This window comes from Anabas testudineus, chromosome 5 (assembly GCF_900324465.2).
Source record: "Anabas testudineus chromosome 5, fAnaTes1.2, whole genome shotgun sequence".
Classification (NCBI taxonomy): domain Eukaryota; kingdom Metazoa; phylum Chordata; class Actinopteri; order Anabantiformes; family Anabantidae; genus Anabas; species Anabas testudineus.
Genome location: NC_046614.1, coordinates 16,290,512 through 16,310,735, shown reverse-complemented (window position 1 = coordinate 16,310,735; position 20,224 = coordinate 16,290,512). Strand labels below are relative to the sequence as shown.

At 40.2% G+C, this 20,224-nt stretch overlaps 1 protein-coding gene across 1 annotated transcript in view; it reads left to right on the top strand.

The window, feature by feature from the left end:
• Positions 1-20,224, top strand: part of atg7 (ATG7 autophagy related 7 homolog (S. cerevisiae)) — a 49,183-nt gene that overhangs the window by 13,318 nt on the left and 15,641 nt on the right. The window contains 6 exon segments of the mRNA XM_026348640.1: positions 172-366; positions 1,771-2,016; positions 3,235-3,350; positions 4,745-4,820; positions 8,838-8,918; positions 13,230-13,352. Of these exon segments, the coding sequence (XP_026204425.1) occupies positions 172-366; positions 1,771-2,016; positions 3,235-3,350; positions 4,745-4,820; positions 8,838-8,918; positions 13,230-13,352 (837 nt within the window).

Here is a 20,224-nt window from a genome sequence, read left to right as displayed (position 1 = left end):
CATTTTGCTGGATTTCATCCAAAGACAAAAGCTTCTGTTTGCAGATAAAAGAAGGCTGATTATCAACATGTTAAACAAAAACCTCTAATTTGAGTTACTCAGTTTGTTTGTTTTTTTCCTTCCCTATTTGGCTCTGTCACTCTTTGCCCCCACTTTTCTTTTCCCTTGCAGAATGGCGAGGGCTACAATATGAGCATCCCAATGCCTGGCCACCCTGTGAATTTCTCTCAGGGGACTCTTTCCCAAGCCCAGAGGGATGTCGAGCAGCTGGAGAAGCTCATTTCTGAACACGATGTGGTCTTCCTGCTAATGGATACAAGGGAGAGTCGCTGGCTGCCGACAGTGATCGCTGCCAGTAAGAGAAAGGTGGGAAGGAACAGTACACTAATGTATATGCAATAAGCAGAATAACCTCGCTATCAGTGACAAGCTTGACATTTGAGTTGGAGTTTAATCATGTTAAATAGCATAATGATGTACAATGTAATGTGAAGGCTGATGATACTTTAAAATACCTATTCAAATAACAGACATAGATAAACATCAGGTTCAACGATCTAGAAGCTAAACGCCAATCTAATTTTTAAAAGACAACTAAAATAAGACTGAATATTACATTCTTACATTCATCAGGCATTCATCTGTAAAAAGGTAATGATTTTATACCTGTAATCAAAACAATAATATGTCAGAGCTGGAGTTTTGTAACCTTGTTGTGGAGTTCATTTGACCCCAGCCCAACATTCACATTCAGCACATCAGCTCATGATCTGAATCACCTCTGTCAACTATCAACTATCTAAATGAATTGAAACGTAAAGTTTTATTTCTGTTTTTGACTCTCTTTATCTGCTAGTCGCTGTCTGTGTCTGTCTGTCTGTGTTTTTTTTTTTTTTCTTTGAAAATAACTTCCTGCTGCTGACGTAAACAGGAGTCTGACTGTGACTTAGTTGGTAGAGCTGTCTTCCTCCTTGGTTGCTCTTGATTACATGTTGAAGTGACCTTGTACAAGTGACTAAACCCCTAATAACTGTACTTTGAATGGCAGGTCGTGAAAGTCGTGAAGCTGCAGATTTGGATGACATCTCTCCGTAGGCTCATCACCAAAAGCAGTCTCTTAATCGTAATTCAATGCATAGTATTATAATAGTATTACTGATAGCTGACTTAAACATTTTAATAAAATCCCACAGCAATATTGAATACAACAAAGTTAAGTCCTTGTTTGAATTATTGCATTTCTTTCTTTTTTATTTTCATGTTGATACTCTGGGCAGCGCTATGGCAGCAAACATTTATGGCTTCTAATATTATTCTTGTTTTAATTTAAGCTGGAACTTTGGAACCCATTTCATTTCTCTCCCAGGAAATTGAAATTGCTCGACAACATTGGCCAAATCTTGTGTTCTCCTGCTGAAATTCTATTAGTTGCCAGGCAACACGATCCTTATTGAACATTGTGTCAGGAACTTGTAAACCCTCCAGTAGCGTCACTGATCCGGACCCGATATCGCTACAGTATATGCAGTGAGGTAACGTGTTTTTGGGGCTGGTAGTTAGATGTTCTTCATAGCCCTGCTCAGTTGAGAGGTTATTTAGCTATTTGTGCTCTTGGGCTGTTTCAGACACAGATTGGCTTCACAATTTAATTCCACTGTTTCTCCGGCAGTCTAAATGTTGATGATGATTTCATTTGGTTGAAATGTGCTGTGTGTTTGTGAAACCTATTATTACAGTGTTTTACCATAATTGTTATCTCTAATTCTGCAGCTGGTGGTGAATGCTGCTCTAGGTTTTGACACATTCGTGGTGATGCGCCACGGCCTGAAGAAACCCCCCATCGGTCAGAATGCTTCTGCAGGAGCAGACTCGTCCCCGTCTTGTTCCTCTACTTCCTCTTCGTCGTCCACACCGGCCAGCCCTGCACACACCGTCCCCGGATCCTCTCTGTTCTCCAACATCCCAGGGCACAAGCTGGGCTGCTACTTCTGCAATGATGTTGTTGCACCAGGAGATGTAAGAAATAAAAACACACAGATAACAAGCATCAATCAATCTATTTGCATCATTTAAATGTAACTTTCCAGTTCCCCTCAGCTCTGTGGAGTCTCCTGCTTTGTTTTGGATCTTTATTTTTCGTCTCTGTGCAGTCTTGTCCGCTGCCACAACAAGCAGCGATACTAAATGACAGGCAGTGTCAGCAGCTAGTTATTGAACATATCATGTTTCAGCGTTGTCTAAAACTCTCTGTTAATAAGTATTGTGAGAAGCTGTGGATCTTGTAGCATTATAAAATCCCATGTTTAATAGCAAAGTACAAAACAAGGAGACAGCTGCCTGACACAACCTTTCGACTTGCGAGCATCACTTCTTTCTCACCACCCACAATCTGCTTGTGCCCATTCGTTTTGTACCCGCCGCTCTTTGTTTCTCCTTTTTATATTTTTTTTCCTCCTTCATGACCTTTTGATGTGAGTAATTTTCGAAAGCCGTCCATCAGCTATTGAAAGCCACAGCCAATTGTTAGAAACCATTCAGCTCTGACTTCTTCTGTAAATACCATGTGGCTGCAGCCTGCTGCCATGGGTTATAGTATTATTACCATTTGAATTAGAGGCACAGACTGCTCTCACCAAATTCCGAACATTAGATATGAATTTCAGCCTGGTGAGTGAATGAATAGGAAGGTGTTAACAGCATTCTTGATATGAGTGGCTTTTGTGCTCTTGTCCTTTGAGCATTGTTTGTTGATTGAAAGAAACAGATTTACAGTGAAGCTTACACTCGAGTGCTGTTAGCTGTTCTCCTGCTTTGGCTTTATGATTTTTAGTCGGCCCATACAACAATAATGTTCAGACAAATATTAGAGGAAGTGCAGTTTAGTACAGACACTGATCCCATTTAGATAAACTGCAGTTTATTATTAGAAGACTAACAATTACTAAAAGAATAACAATAGTCAATATACAACAAACTGCATTGCTCTGCCTGTCCAGTAATTGCTCACTCAGCCCTCATCAGTTTGGATAAAAGCATCATCTTAACCCATTAAAAATGAAGTGTAATGGTTTTCTGCCATCTGACATACATTTGATTTGTATAAATCTACTTGCCTAAGCTCTTCTGTCCTTATTTCAGATGAGAGACTGATATTTTTTGTTCTGATGTCGAGTTCTTTAAAGCCAGTTAATAACATTTCTGACGTTGTCCTTGGTTTTTTGTTATTGTGACCAGTCAACTAGGGATCGGACTCTGGATCAGCAGTGCACAGTCAGCAGACCAGGCCTCGCAATGATTGCTGGAGCCTTGGCTGTAGAGATGATGGTGTCCATTCTGCAGCACAGTGAAGGGTAAGAGCAGAGGTCTACAGGTACTAAACATGGATTTAATTAAAACCAGCGTCCCTAGTATTTATATATAGTATTTTAAAGCAAAGTGTTATATAAGTAATGAATGAGATTCCCCATTTTCAAAGATGATATATATATATTTTTATATATATATATATATATATATACACACACACACCCCTCACTGATGATTTTTTGCAACTGTAATAAAGACGGACTACAATGAAAGATTGTTGTAACACTTTCAGATCTCTGCAACACACTCTCCTACTCTAGTGAACTAAATCCATCCCTGACCGTCAGTAGGTGTCTGATGTCCTCTCATCAGAGCTTTATACTGGTACCTCACTCCGAGCTTAAACTAAAACATGTTGCCCCTTTGATCTAAACTTTCAGTAAGCTTTTCTTGATCTCTTTTGCTTTTTGGCAGAGCAGCACTGCAGCTGAGGTCTTACTGCACCACAGGTAGTTTCCTGAGTTTGGTTCTAGCACTGCTCCCTGAAATATAGTTGTGGCCAAAAACTATTGTTTTCCATGGAAGCTTTGTTGCAGTTTGTAGTCATTTTATCACTTTTGTGCTTCAGAAGCTTCTACACTTCACTCACAGTTCACTTGACGATCTGTACTAGCTCGATATTTTCAACTCTTAGACACTGATGGGGATATTTTCATGCCTCTTAAGTGTGTGTTTGTGTGCATGGGTGTGTCTTTGTCAAATTGTGCGTGCCCATTTTCATCGAAAGTCATACTAAAGTAGCTGCGTGCTGCGCCTGATAAGACAGCCATTTTCTCTCAGAGTGTTTTGAGATGTTATAAGCCCTTACGGAGCTGCTCTGCCTGTCCTGGATAAAAAGCTTAGAAAGCAAATGAGAGAAGGAGAGTGTTCATGTTTCATGTGTCTTTACCTCCTTCCTTTACAACACAAACTCTCTCTCTTGTATCTCTGTGTCCTTGTTTTCCCCACTTCATAACGTGCTTATTATTTTCTTTTTAAACCCCATTCCTCCATGTTTTTATCCCACTTTAAGGGCCTTACACCAGCTTTCATGTGGAATCTCACTTTGTAACAACCATGGGCTTTGGAGGATTGTCACTTAGGGATTAATGCTGCAGCAGTTTGACAGATATTTCTTACTTTCCAAAAGCACTCAGAGCTCAGTTTGAGACTTCATATTTCTGTTATTGTTATTCTAGATTTACTGGTAAGCAGGAGCTTTCAGATTTCATGGAAAATTTTTTATATTTTCACGTCCAAGCAAATAATAGATCGTTCTCAGCCAAATGTTCATGTACGGTTTAGTGTAGACTGTACAGCTTATGTGCTCCATAATGAAATCAATCAATACAAATTGACAAATAGTTAAAAGTATATAATTTGCTCTTTCTCCATGCAGAGGCTATGCAGTGGCCAGCAGCAGTGACGATCGAATGAATGAACCTCCCACCTCTCTGGGTCTAGTGCCACATCAGGTCTGACACTCACACACACACACACACACAAACTAGATCTTATTGTACACTCTTCCTACTGATGGCGTTACTTTGGAGTAAAAATCAACATGTGAAAAACAAAAAGGTTTGAGATGACGCAGTTGTGGCCAGTTCCACTGTAGGCCACAAGCACAAAAATGGTTTGTTACTTAAATAGGAGCATTTAGGAACAGGACATTATCAATAAAGTTATAGCTGGAAGGGAGGAAATGTTTTGTACTGCAGCCTTTTCAGATGCGTGTGCAGTTATAACACACCTTACATACACCTTACAACACATCTGCTGCAAATTGTACATCTGGAAAGGCTATAATTTGCAGTTTCTGTTGTTGCTGTCACAGAGAGTTTATTTGAGCTGCGTGCAGTACATATGTGTTATTAACGTCAGCATTACTTGCATTACTTGTGTTTCTCTGGACTACATAACATTTAAATATGTTTGTAATGTTCCTCCTCCCTCCCACATTCTTTTGAAGGCTGTGGGCACAAACTCCTTTACGACAGTGCACTTCGAAATTAGATATTATCATAAAACACTTTATATACATATTATATTACTTAAACATGCAAATATTTAAAATGGGGTGAGCTCTTTGTTTTTGATTGCATGACATTTCTCACGTTTTTCTAGCAACTGTAAGCCAAGAATAAAAATCGTACCTGCTAAATTGATGTAAATGAAAGAAGGCAATGGCATAATCATTTCATGGCCAACAAAAGAGCATAAATGCTAATTTGTGAAGTGAATCACTGGGTCACCATCTCTGATGACAGTGTTCCAGAGGGACGGTGAAGAAATCAGAGACTGCAGCACAGTTAATGTACAAAATACAGGGAGTTGAATCAACACATCAATAACAGCATTGACAGCAATGTAAAATGACAGGATTCAAGGCGTATGAACTTTATTACTTTTGTTTTGGATTACAATACATTGCATTCAGGTTTCTGTTTTGGCCATTTAAGTTAAAAATGAAATATCCGAGTCAATCTCAAGACTCCTAATGAAGAGCCTCCACACACTTATTAAGAGAAGATAGGGGTCTTTGCATTGTCTTATCCAGAATAAGAATCCCATTAACTGTGAGAGGAAGAAGTGTATTAAATGCAAACTCTGGCTGCAGATATGCATGTCTTTATGTATTATCTATGGGAAATAATCCCATTCATTCTTTTTATGAACTTGGATGCTCAAAAGCAGATAAAGTCCTGTCACTCACCATGAGAAACTGTAACTAGATTTGAAGTGCTGCTGATGTGAAGAACAAAATTAATTCACATCGGTAGGTCGAGAAGCACCACATTCAAGGTCGCACAGGAATTGGCTGCAAAGTAGTGGGTTTGCGAGCGCTTTGAGTGAGTGAGTGAAATTCAGAGCTCAGTAACTGAACGTAATATTTCCTGTAGTAGTGGTCAATACATTCTTACAGTAGCTAATATTCCCAGAAGAACTGTGTAGAATAAGGAGCAGTGTGTGTTTGTATCTAGCCATTGTTCCATGTTATGTCCTCGGCCATCATTTTTGTGTGTACCTCCACTTGTGAGTTTTTCAGAATGATGTATTTCACCCTTTTGTCGAGAGACTGCTGTGTGCGAGTCTGTTTTTAGAGGTCCTTACCCCAAATAGATCATCCACCGCAATCATGCGGTGGATCGGATTTATAAACAGTAACACATTTAAAGGTCCATTAACACATTCCTAATTGTCACTGGATTTCTTTCACTAATCTGTTTGTTGATTTGATTGAAAAAATCTGTCCAAACAGTGTGAAGTGTGAATATTAACACCATGTCAGAGATGTAACTCTCATTTTCCAGTGACTACTAAAAGCCAGAAACGGAAAAAATCAAAGACAATCAATGAAACATCGTTTAGTTGAGCAACCCGACCCAGTTGAGCCCCACTGAACACTGTCAATGTTTTTAATGTGTAGAAAGCCCAGTTTAACTGAATGAGATGTTATAGCTCAGCTATCGGCACTGTGTCCTTGTGCTTATGGGCTGCTGTCACACATCTAAGTATCTCACCACCTCCATTTGCATCATCATCATCGTCGTCGTCTGTATTCATCATCCTGTGAATGTGGATTTCTGCCATTTGCTTGACACCTCTGCTGTTCATGGTATTTCAGCCAAATGAGCACAGAAAGATGGCATGCAAATGGGCAGTTTTGGGCGTGCGTGTGTGTGTAGAGAGACAAAAGGTGAAAGAGTAAGATAATAATGACCAGAGAGACAATTGCTCAGTAATATGCATAAGGGTGTGTGTCTGTGTGTGTGTGTGTCTGTGTGTGTGTGTCCAGTGTTTTTTTTTTTATATATATATATATTATGTCTGTTCCGCCAACACTCGTCTCCTAATACTACACACTGCAGATGAGCAGCTTGACGCTGCTGTTTTTCTGTGGTGCCACAGTGACAACTTGTGGTGATGTATAAAGAGTGCATGATTGAACATGTACAGTGCAAACACTATATAACCTTACATTATACAACAAGTACTGCAACCTTCTTTCCCCTGTAACTGTTGACCAACTACAACATCTGATCCAGAAATTTGTTGTGTAATCTTCAGGAAAGTCACAAAATAACCTGCTTAAAACTATGAAAGTGGTGTTGTCATCAGTAAAATCACAAATCTCACAAGAGCATTATAATATTTCCTGCATACTAAAACCCAGGACTCCAGGACCAAAGCAGTTGACGAGTTGCGCTGGTTTCATGTACAATGTAATGCTGTACAATACAATCTCCCTTGCCCACGCTCACCCATTGGTCTGACTCACTCGTTCACTCACCCCTTTTCATTTGTCAGTTCAGCCGCTGGACACGCTTTTGCAGCTTTCTTCTCACATCCATGTTTTAAATGCGCTTCTTGTTTCTGCTGCTTTTAGTTCCTCTACATTTTTATGCCTCTCTGTGTCCTTGAATATGGCATTTTAATAGAAATGATCAGAACCCAGTTTGGAAGATGTAATAGATAAGAAAATATGATTGCAGAGGAAAAGAAATGTAATGAGCCTCCAGCCTTTGATGTAGTAAATTGAAATCTTTTGCACTTTACCACATTATACCTGATTATCAGTTGCACTGTTACAGATGTATATTTTAACCCTGTGGCCTTAGGTTATCACACAGCTCAGGCTGCTGCAAATTTGGTCCAATGAAAAATCATTAAAAAGGATGTGAATTCGCCCCTAAATATCACAGCCAAGAACTGAAAGCTTTTCATTTCTGTCCCCCGTTCACTTGCTGTGGTAATTGGTCACAAATGTTCGATACATTTGTCGGCTTCATGAGCAGATAATTACAGTCAGGAAGCAATTCCATGCTCTGGTCTATGTGCATTACCAAAAAAACATAATGGGTGAAGCTTTTATAAAAAAAAAAAAAAAAAAAAACAGGAGGATGTGGGAATAAAAGAAGAGGAGGGAAGCAATAAAAGGAATATATTGATGAGTTTCAGCATGTGCTGCTAAAGAGCTGTTGGTGTGTGTGTGTGTGTCATGGAAATGATAGTTTAGTCAGTAATTAGCCATAATTACTGAAGCCCTAAAAAGGATTGAAGGCTTTCGGCAGGAAAAGAGATGTGTTGAAAATCTTTAACTGCAAATGGCGTCCTCTCTGGCAGCAGATGGCGCTCTCTGCATGATTTTTGAAATGTGGAAAACTGCATCCTAACTTTTAAGGGGAAGATTTAATGTTTATTCCTCCACTACTGCTGCATTTATTTTTATTTACAAGAATCAAATTATATTTAATCTCTTACAAATCAAACACTGTTTCTTACTCCTTATGCTTGCTGGTTTTTTTTTTTTTTACTGTTGTATTTTCATCAGCTTGTGTCTGTTGTTCGACGTTTTTGTCTTCATATAACTGAAACGTGCACTTTTTCTAAATGTTGTGAATGTGGGTTTGGTGACTGAAGATCCAGCTCCTTTGTTTCATGTCAGCTAAGTTTGTGAGTTGTTGATTTATTTATTTTTTTCTCCTCAGATCCGAGGCTTCCTCTCGAGGTTCGACAACGTTCTTCCTGCCAGCCTGGCCTTCGACAAGTGCACAGCCTGCTCACCCATTGTAAGTCTTACAAATAGTAACTGAATAGTTACTGGTGTGTTTTCTAATCCACCTTAGGAGCAGGACGGTTTTGAAGGTAAACTAAAATTTGCTAGAAAGACTGAAACATAGAAAGTTCTTATTCACATATCAGATTAGATTCTGTTACTATGTCATAACATTGTTTTGAAACATGATTTGCAGCCTTAGCAGAAATAGGGGGATTCCCATCTCTCCCGTTTCCACACTGTTAAGTCAGTAGAGCTGTGTTGAAATGTTGTTCCTTGAGGAATACTGAACACACACACACACACACACACACACACACACACACACACACACTGAGAAAAGCTGGTAAAACCATATGGTAACAATCAGGCAGCAGTTGCTCATTGATGTCAGCGACTGTCGTATGAGTGGAATTAGTTCCCACCACTACAGTGTGTGTGTGTGTGTGTGTGTGTGTGTGTGTGTGTGTGTGTGTGTGTGTGTGTGTGTGTGGATAAAGACTGGTTGTTGAAGGGTGTACATATCCCAAATCAGCCAAGTGTAAAGAGAGGCATTGCCTTTGTGTCTTTTTACTGCGTTGTCATTAGTCCGCAGCCAACTGCTCAATCAGTGTCCCAGGTGGTCCTGCGGTTAGCAGCGGGATTGGTTGGTGTACGCTCGTGTTAGAGAGGGTGGGAGGGAGAGAAATCCACAAGTGGGAGAAAGTTAGAAATAAAAAAAAAAGGGGGGAGAAAAGGCAGAAGGGGAGGGGAGAAATAAAGGGAGGAAACGCAGGGCTGAAGAAAGGGTGTTGTGATGAGCGGTTCACTCAGTCTCATTCTCCGCTGATCTCAATGCAGTCTTTGTGTCTATGAAGAGGTCATAAAGCCCCACTTCACTTTCATGTGAGACAGAGCGAGAAACCAAGAGGCAGAGAGGGGGGGAGGGAGCTGCCTCACTTGTCCTCTAAAAGTTTTAAAGTTGCTCCACCTACGCTGCTTCTGAAAAAAAGAAAAAAAAGAAAAACCCCACCCCATCTTAAGGTGTCATGTTTCTGCCGTGTGACTGATGAGATTATTCGGTCTGCACAGAGGGTTCATATGGTCTGAAGGGATCGGGTAAAGCCTGTATAGTCAGGAACAATGAACAACACGAGTTAAGAAAGACAATCCCTTCATAAGGCAGGATAAAGGTTTTGTAGTGAAATGGGTGAATATGTTTTGATTCAGTTCATCCCACCTACGCACACTTCCCCTCACTGTTCTGCATTCGCTTATCTGCCCGACTCTTTTCTCTTCTACCAGCCTGCTCCTCTTTCACCTCTCCCACTTCCTCAGCTCTGTCTCACCTTCTCTCCCTTCCTGTTCTCCCTCTGCCAAATCTGCCCTCCCTTTGTGGGTCTCTCTGTCCATCTTTCATTTGGTTCACTGTAATGTGTGTGTGTGTGTGTGTGTGTGTGTGTGTGTGTGTGTGTGTGTGTGTGTGTGTGTATGTGCATGTCTGTCTGTGTGTATTCCTGCTGCAGTCAGCTGTGTGCTGCCTGGTCACTATGGAAACAAAACAGTTCAGCCTGTCTGGGCTGGACCAGTTCCTGTAGAGTTGGGGCTTTTCAGTGTGTGTGTGTGTGTGTGTGTGTGTGTTTTCCAATTCTTTCTGAGCCTGCGAGCCAATAAAACTACACACCAAAGGGTAAATCACGGCTGACGTGGCCTCGTCTAAAACCATGCCAGACAACTCTTACTACACCTCCTTGTACTAACACAACCAGAAACGCTACAGCTATTTATAGCTAGATGAAAAATCACATTTGTAGCGCAAAGTCGAGAAAAGTCACTGAAGTGATCACCAACACATCTCACAGTGTCAGTTAAACATTTGATAACTGTTACTGTCTTTCTTTAGCACTGCATCTATGGTCACAAAAATCAGATTGTAGTGGTTTTTTACTATTACACCTACCGTAAGAGTCAGTGTGATAGTAGTTTTACAATGCATTGAATGTCCTTGTATTGTTTATTTTATTAATTTGTCAATAAGTCATCTGACTGGAAATGAATCAGTGACGGTGCTGATAAGTGATAACGATATTCTGTTGTCACCTTGAGAAAGCTTTTCTTGTGCTCAACATCACTGCATCACATTTTCTATGAAGCCACTGCTCAGTTTTATGTCTATGTTTTATATCCATTTTATAACTATTTTTCTTTCAGTAATCTTAATATTTAAAAATTCACATTTTGTTCCATACTATGTCCTGTTACAGCTTCGACAGTGTTGATGTCTATATCAACTTTAATTCTAGTCTGTGCTTTTCTCTTTACCAGCAATTATTTTCATACTTCGTACAATTTCTGCAAGTAACATTTAACATTTGTTTGAGACTCTTTATATTTAATTTTTTACGTATGCTGTTGGAATGTGTGTACAGCAGCTGCAGCACATTAGCAATACTTACTTAATGAGTCAGTATGTGTGCTTTCAAGGAAAAAGTCTACCTGGCATGATGACTCTAAATGTTAAGGATGGAAGTCAAAGCCACTGTTTTACACAACTGTTTACTCATACGTGCACAGTAAGCGTTGCATCATTAAAATGCAGTCAACTGGGAAACTTTTTCAAGCATTTCATTAATAGTTGTCCATCAGTCAGTCACATTAACTATGATCTCCCCTTATATCCTTACTGCCACTACTTTTCCTACTATCAATTCTACTACTAGTTGGTGACAGTACTATGTTAGTCTGTTTAGAATTGAAGCTGAAACTAGTTTGAGCCATCAGGACCACCCAGTGTATGTTTGATATGTTTAAAGATGCTACACACAAAAAAGGGACAGAGAGCCTATAGTGCGATCCTTTTAGTTTCCACAGGATGGATCCACAAACAGCTTCAAAAGAAAGACACCACCACTGTCAAATAAATCTGGAGGGTTGAAGTTTATGTGGCCGCATAAGGAAGGAAGCTGCAGGGCAAGTGCATATGTGCACATGTATCCCATACAGTGTGTTTATATATACACAAACTGTATGTGTAGCTCAAAAACTAGTCCAGATGTTGATGACTCTGTGTTTCTAGCTTGTTTATTTCTTATAAATTCATTTGGCTACATGAATGCTATGTTTTCAAGGTCTTACATGTCGACTATTGAATTAAACATAAGCAAGTGTTGAATGGAGTTTTGTGTGCGTTGCTGTATGTCTGTGTGCTTTGCTTGGGGTGACTTGATTAATGTTATCCTAAGATCATCAAGTTCCTTTATGTGCCGTGAGCAGCTACTATATTTCAACACTGTGGCTTCTTTGGCTGTTGCTGTCTCATGTAACGGATCCAGTGGATGGAAGTGGAGAATCAAAGAAATAAATGAGGAGTGAGGAAAGAAAAGAGAGGTTGAAAAGTTGAACAACAAGGGACACGTCAGAGTGTATTGTGTGTGGTGTGACTGGCTCCAAGACTAGACAACAGGTCAGTCTGCGAACACACACACACACACACACACACACACACACACACACACACACACACACACACACACACACACACACACACACAGGCAGCGATGCACAGTGTTGATGTCTGAATCAGAGGTAATTTTACACCTGCAGAGGAGGGTCTGTGGGCGTCCCTGAAAGGCTTGGCCAACTTTAGGAAGGTAGTTAAAAAGGCAGATGATCTGTGTGTGTGTGTGTGTGTGTCTGTGTTTTTAAAGGAGGGCATGGGTATTTGAAGTCAGTGCTGGTAGGAGATCAAGGTAAATCATTTTGGAAGGATTGCGGAGGTGTTGAGTTGTGGTGTTGCAGACGTTCTGCCTGAGGACCAGGACAACAAAGCTCTTTTTTTTATCCTGTTAAACTATTATTATCTGCTTTTGAGGGAATGTTGCACTCCTGACACCTCAAAATGTGTTTTCATTTAAGTAGAAATCTCGTGTGATGCATTAGCATGACTCATCCTTCCAATCAAATTCATACACATCAGGTTGAAAAAGGAAATTCAATATTGACTGAAGAAAATCACGCAGATCCTATCTAGGGGAACCTTTTAAACTCCTGCTCCTGAGTAAAGACCTTTGAAATGCGGCATTATCTTAAGGCAATATTCAAAGAGGAATTGTTTCTTTAATATCTCGCATGCATTCGAGATTATGTTTTTTTGTATTGCAAATGTAAAGTGTTTCTAGGAAGTTGCCTGGGTGACAAACAGTATTATGCTCCATAATATGATATGCAATATAAAGTTTAATTAAATACAATAAATTATCTGTAGAGTAATTGCAGCAACAGAAATTACATTTCCTGTTAAATTATTTGTAATTGTTCTTTTTTATTTATTTATTTTTTTGTCTAGGTTCTGGACCACTATGAAAGGGAAGGCTTCAACTTCCTGTCCAAGGTTTTTAATTCATCCCACTCTTTCCTGGAAGACCTGACAGGACTGACACTGTTGCACCAGGAGACCCAGGCAGCAGAGGTAAATCATACCCTCCAATCATAACCCTCACAAACTGGTGGTGACAAGCTTGTGTAACGAGACGCAAGCCACAGTGGCAGCCTTTTCCTGGATAAATGCACATTGTCTCACACTTGTGTGTGTGTTAGAGGGATTGGATATATCACCAATCCAGAAAATGCAGTAAGAAGTTGGATATTGTGGCGTACTCACAGCAATGGCATGTGGAATTGTTGAAAAGCAGCCACACACACACACACACACACACACACATACATTTCTATCACCTGTGTCAGATGAGTTCTTGACTTTGACACCTACTTCACACCCTGATTAATGTGTATAGAACTGAGGGTGGATGTGGCGTTGCACTTCTATATCTGTCTTATTTTATCTGTAGCCAAGTGCGACTCGATGAATGTGCAGTGTGTGTTTTCATACCTCTTCCCATACATTAACCATCTCCCCCATCACAGTCGCGGTAGGCCTTTCACACAGCCTTCCAGTGTCTGATTTCTGACAGGGTGGTGCAGCTCGTCTTGCAAACAATTCTGGGAGACCATAAGCCAGCTCTTACCCTGCTGGAATCATGACCCAGACCTGAATGAGCAGGCAGAAAAAGGATTACTAGACACAGTTTTATGACCCTGGGAAATCAGTGTATAATTTTTCATACGCTTGCTGAACAGATTTGTCCTCTGTCCTTCTGGAAACCAAGGTCTTTTGTTGGATTGCAGTAGGATTCCTTAAATAAAAGTTTAATAGCTGAGGGAGAGATATATATTTTAGTCCTGTAACCTTCTTCCAATTATTGTGTTACTATAGCAGCACACAGTTGATGTCTGTGGAACAACAAGAGGCGTAATGTTCCAGCAAACATCCAGAATACTTAGCGGTGGAATATGAGTGGTTTTCCTCAAGACTCCCCTCTGACATGAGACAGAGGGAGTGGAGGGAGAGACCAAAAATGAGTGTGTGGGTGGTGGGGGCTGGGTCTGGTCTTGCCGAGCTGTGGGAAAATCCCACGTACTTTCTCCTCAACTCGTACCCATAACAGACGGATGGAGGAGGGGTGGAAGCGAGAGAGAAGGAGTTTAGATAAGAGTGAAAGACAAGAAAATGAGAAAAGACGAGAAGAAGAAAGCATGGAGGGCAAAGGAGGACAAGAGATGGGAGGGAGAGAAAGTTGTGAACAAGTAAAAAAAATAATTAGATCATTTTTTTGTCTTTAACAAACGTCTCTCCTACTTCACCCTCTCTTGGGACTCCTTGTTATTCAGAGTGTCTCTAGATCCCCTCTCCTGCAGTCAGTCTCCACCTCATTCCCTATCACTCTCTGCATCTCCCTGCGCCTGTTCCTTCCCTCTCTATTCACCCTCTCCCATGATGAGTGTGATGTGTGTTGAAGAGTCTGGCGTAGGTCCCTTTCTCCTCGACCAGAAGATGGAGAGATTGTTTTGATTGCTTAGCCCACTAGCGCCAGAAGTCTTAGCGCCTGTTTCCTGTACACAGATTAGCTATTCTGAAAACTACTGCTCTTGGAGGACGTCCCTTCAATTTTTTTTTCCAATTCCAGGAAGGGACAGAAGTTCTTTTCTTGCTCGTGAAAGCATATTATTACTTATTTCATGCGGGAACCCACTAGAAACGAGCTTGTGGCTCTTCTCACGTCTTGACCCATATTTTCAGAAGTGCAGGCCTGAAATAATGATAATTCTCAGTGTAAAAATTAGAGGTTATAAAGGCCTCTATTGGAGGATGGGCTGGATATGTTCTTTATGTGTACGTATTGGATGTGTAGACAGCTATGAGTCATCATCAGATGCTGATTATCACTTCCAGTGGCTAATTTAATAACTTGTTGTTTTGAGGCCGTTCCTTCATCGTCACTAACAGAGCTTTGCCTTTTTTCCTGTATCCTTTGTTTAGACGTGCTGAAGGGCTGTGATATTTAAACTACGTGTCAGCATAATGACTGATTAGGAACACAATAGCATTGGTGATATATTACAATGCTTAGGCCTGGATTACAGTGCACTTAAATGGCTTTTTTATATAATGAGTTATTTTTACAACTCCTCTTTTCCTAAGTCATAACACTGAATTCATTACAGGCCATGTGTATCTATGTGTGTTTTTGCTCATGCAAGTTTGTGTAACCATTCTAAACTATAATCTCCCTCACCAGATAGCAGTACCATGTACTTATGGTCTATTTTGGGCAAGTTTGTAACCTGAGAACTACTTTTTATGCGGTCACTACAGGGTTTTGGAGGAGTTCAAGTTTGGTAAGAGTTTAGACCCACTGTGTGTGTGTGTGTGTGTGTGTGTGTATGAGTGTGTGTGAGCATGCACGAGTCAGAGTAAATGGATCCTTTGTGAGATTAGCCCTATAGAGATTTTAAACTCTGGTAGGAGCAAGGCAGGGTGGAAAATGTACTACGAAACTGGAATCTGGCAAATGAGTTGCATGTATTTGAAACTTTACTGACCATTTGTTTTCATATGCAAAATGCTGCATCTTTAGCTGGCTGTCGTCATGAAGACACATTCATTTTTATTAATTCATAACCTGATCTACTTGATTTCTTTCCAGACTTGGACATTGTATGGTTTTCTTTGTATACCACAGCTGTTACCTCCATTGTCTGCCTAGGGACAATACTCTGTATACTTTAGTTGGAGTGTTTGTCATGTTATCTGTCTATCTTTGACTTTCTGACACATGTAGTGTCATCTGACAAGTCCCCTTAACACTGCCCAGGGGGGATTATTGTGCCAATTTGGTGCCATGACATCCTGTGTAAAAGATACAATGGTTAGGGAAGTGGGGTATTGTTGAACCTCCTTTATGCCGTTTCACTGTGTACCATGTTTGTACATAAGGAGATGTGACTTCAGTAGTTGGGGGCAAAGAGGCGTTTTACTGAGAGAGCAGCCACTCTAGTTCTTTTTCCTGGGAGACTTTCCCACGTGCATGTATGACACAAATTTGCTGGCCTTCCAAAGTTTAGTGTAAATAACAAAAACCCACTAAAGGTCAAGTTAACACCAAACTGCCATAATCTCTCTTTAAAAGAGGTACAGTCATGCGAACAGTGTGCAAAGGTGTGAAAGTATGCAGGAAGATTCGAAATAGTCTCTTTGTCATCTTCATCACCTTTTCCACAGAAGTCCAACACAGTGTCGCCCTTTGAGCCGATGCTGCCCAAAAGTGTTTGCATGAGCCATCGTGTTACAGGTCAAGACTCCAAAGACACACAACATGGTCGAGTCATGTAGAGAAATTAGGGATTCATTGTAATGCAGCCAGTTGGAGGTTGATTGGAGCCTTTGTGAACAGCTTTTGAGTTTAGCTTGATTTTCTCCAGCTATTTGTTTTTTTCTTCATTTTACTTCTGTTAAGTCAGGTGGTTGGTGAAAATATGTTAAAACTGTAATATTAATGTTAAACACATTCCCATGCCTAGAAGAGAGACCTGTTCACCAAATCTGAAAGCGTGTCCTATCGACTCAGGTCGGGAGGAGCCAGGTCGGATGAAGATCTTTGACCCCTGAAGCAGGTTTAACGTGGACTGTAAACTGTAAAATGTAACTATGTTGTAGTACAGAAACGTGTTTGCATGTCAGATGAGCGTGTTGTGTTTAAGCTGATTGACCTTCCTGACTGATCACTCCCTCGATGGCTGGGTTGGAGAGGTCAACACACGCACTCTCCTCAAAGGAAATGAAAGGAAATGAGTGTCTGTACAGGATGCTCTACCACCCCTATGATACCTTCCCAGTGTCTTTGGCTTGGCACAAGAGGTTATATAAAACACTGAAAATATTCATTTGTGCAGGCACATACAGGGATCATGCCAATCCTTATTACGTAAGAGGACAAAAGAGATGGATTTTCTCCACGAGTAGTTGAGCATTACTGTATATTGGCACAATAGGAAAGGGCTATACGGTCATGAAAACAAATAATATTGAAGTGCTTTATTACAGAACCAATGTTCTCCTGTTGACGGTCCATCTAGTCATCATCATTGTAATGTTGTAATATTTTTTTGTTAATGTATACTCAAACGTTTTAGTTTCTTTAAGGTACAGTTGCATTTGTCATTCACAGTTATTTTAGGAAGAAAGGTTGCTGTAGTTTAAGGTATATTGTCATGCTGCTTGGTGGGGAAATAGGAAGGATGTATGATCACTATATTTTCCAGCACTACTGTGCGTCGTATCAAAGGAACCCTGTGATCATCGTCATTTTCAGTAAGCCCTGCAGTTTGCTTGTGTGTTTGTTCCTACACACATTAATCTGTCAACTCGCGAATGGCCCCAAACAGAGGATGTGTGACCTCTCAGCACAAAGGATCTTTCTGCAGATTTCATGTTCCACTCCCTTCCCATCCCACCTACTCTAACTGGCACTGCCAGTAAGTCACAAGATAGACACTTGGAGAAGAATGTGTCACTTGTCACGCTAGGTTTTCAGTTTAATCTTGTGACATGAATTGTAATGTCTCATTTGAATACAGTGGCTCTAACTCTCACTTGATGCGATCTTGTCCCATAGGATTTTGTAGAGAGCTGAAAACACTCTATAGGGTGTAACCTCTTGTGTTTTAAATAATTTCATCCCCTCACTATCACATTTTGCAGTGAGATAGTTGTAAAATAACCTCAATCCCTACATAAGCATGTATGGGACCTTCCTGGAAGTTGAGACTTCTATGAATTCTTGGGGTCTGAGGCCCCTAATTTGAGAGATAAGCAGGTTGATTTATTGTGAGCCAGTGTCTTGTCTTAAGACACATACTTTTAGGAGGATATATTCAGGGCGATCTCTCTGCCAGTTACTAGCTGAATTATTTCTGTTTCACAGTGACCTGAGTATGAACCATACGTGTTGTCCAACATTTTGGAAAAATCCTACATCCTGCTATTTTCATCCTGCTATTTTTCTAGCAGTGTTCAGTAAAATATAGACACCTGTGTTTCTCCAGATGCATTTGTTATGATAACAGCCCCGTGCATCATCAGATGTCACGAATAATCACCTTGAGTCACACTAATGCTCCAAAAAAAGCAGAGGTTACCCAACCACCCACGCCCGGCCCTGCTCTGCTCTTCGCTTCTCTACGTAAAAGAGTGCGCTGATGAAAAAGTGGATTTAGCTCTGTTGGCCCATCACCCACCAGCTTGGAAAACATAGAAGCGCGAGCGTGCACGCACACACTAACACACACTAACACACACTTTCACTGCTCACCAGTCACATGCTGTTTTCCTCCTCTCTCTCTCTTTCTCTTACTCCCACACACACACACACATACACACACACACACACTTACTGCTTGAGCGTCAGAGGGGCCCATGTATGTCAGAGCTTTATCCAAACACAGCTACGGTTGCTACATGCTACAATTATTACCAGATGGACTCGGGGAAAACATATTAGGTCTACTTTTTCATTAGCATGCTGTACACCCTCCTCTGAGACAGGGAGATGGAGAGAGAGAGAAAGAGGAGAGAGAGATGTTGCAAAAAAATTTCACATAATTTCAAATTGACATTTCATAGCTATTTAATTTCATGAATCTTCCCATAAAACAAATAAATATTTTTCATGTTGCTATGTTGCAAAACATAAATCTGTTTAAATCCTTTTCTTTTTTACTCGTACACTTGAGGTAATGCTACTCAATGAAATATGATCATTTGATTAAACTAACCTATCCCTTTAAATAAAACCAGGTGTGTGTGCCTCGATTAGCCGTTTGACATAATGTTTTCACTGATAGATTAATTTTACGTCTGGCTCAGCTTGTCTTAAACAGCATTTTTCAGTAAAAGATAAAAAAACAATGCAGTATGTGCATCGGATTAAAACGTGCTCCTCTTCATCATCTTTCCTTTCTCTGTAAAAAGAGCAGATGGGAAAGCTGAGTGATCTTCAGCCTCAGAGAGAGACGACTAATTTCAGTGTAAATCCTCATCAAATTCTCAGATCATTGTAAAAATATGTCCTGACCCAACATCTCCTTCCAAGCAGAAACACAAACCGCAGAAGTTAACAACTCAACACAGTTTCTCGGGACCTTTTTAATTGATTTATGGCCGACAGTGTATGGTGAGAATAGAAGAAGTTTAATGTTCAGTTTGGCTTAAATTAACCAGCAGCTTTCATGTTGTTGTTTACGGCAAAGTACCAGAAGTTCTGAGACAAAGAACTGGTTAGTTTAGTTGGTTTGTTTTAATTTGTGGTGGTTTAAGACACAGCTACATAGCCATTTGTTATTCATTTATATATAATTTATATGTACACATATATATATATATATCTATATTAACTACAAAGGGTTAAGCACACATACACGCCAGTGTCATCATGTATCAGCGCTCTTCACCATGTGTGTATTTATGTCCCATATGTGCCCTTGCTATGTGTGCCTGACATGTATTGGGCTGCTAATTATAAAAGTGTGTACATGTCAGCTATGTACAGACACGTCACACCTCCTCTCTTTTCTTTCTTCACATAGTTTCTCTCTCACACAGCCTGTATTCAGTAGATGGTCTAAATTTCTGTGGTTCATTACAGGCTAAATTCAGAAGCTTTGTCAGTCAGTGCCTTGACTTATAACCTCACTTGCTAACCTTCCTAACCCTCTGAGTGCTTGAAGGTTATATGTGTATATTTGGTGGAAACACATTCCTCTGTATGTTTGCTCATAGTTCTTTATCTGCTAACAGTCATGTTAGTTTATGGGGTCTCCAGATTGGAACCAACCTCTGCATGTTACAAACTAGTCAGCATCTTTATATCTGTGAGAACCAGGCCAGCCAAATTAAATATTGTTTTTTATAATTAATAATATTATTATGAATATTTTGGTTGTTTT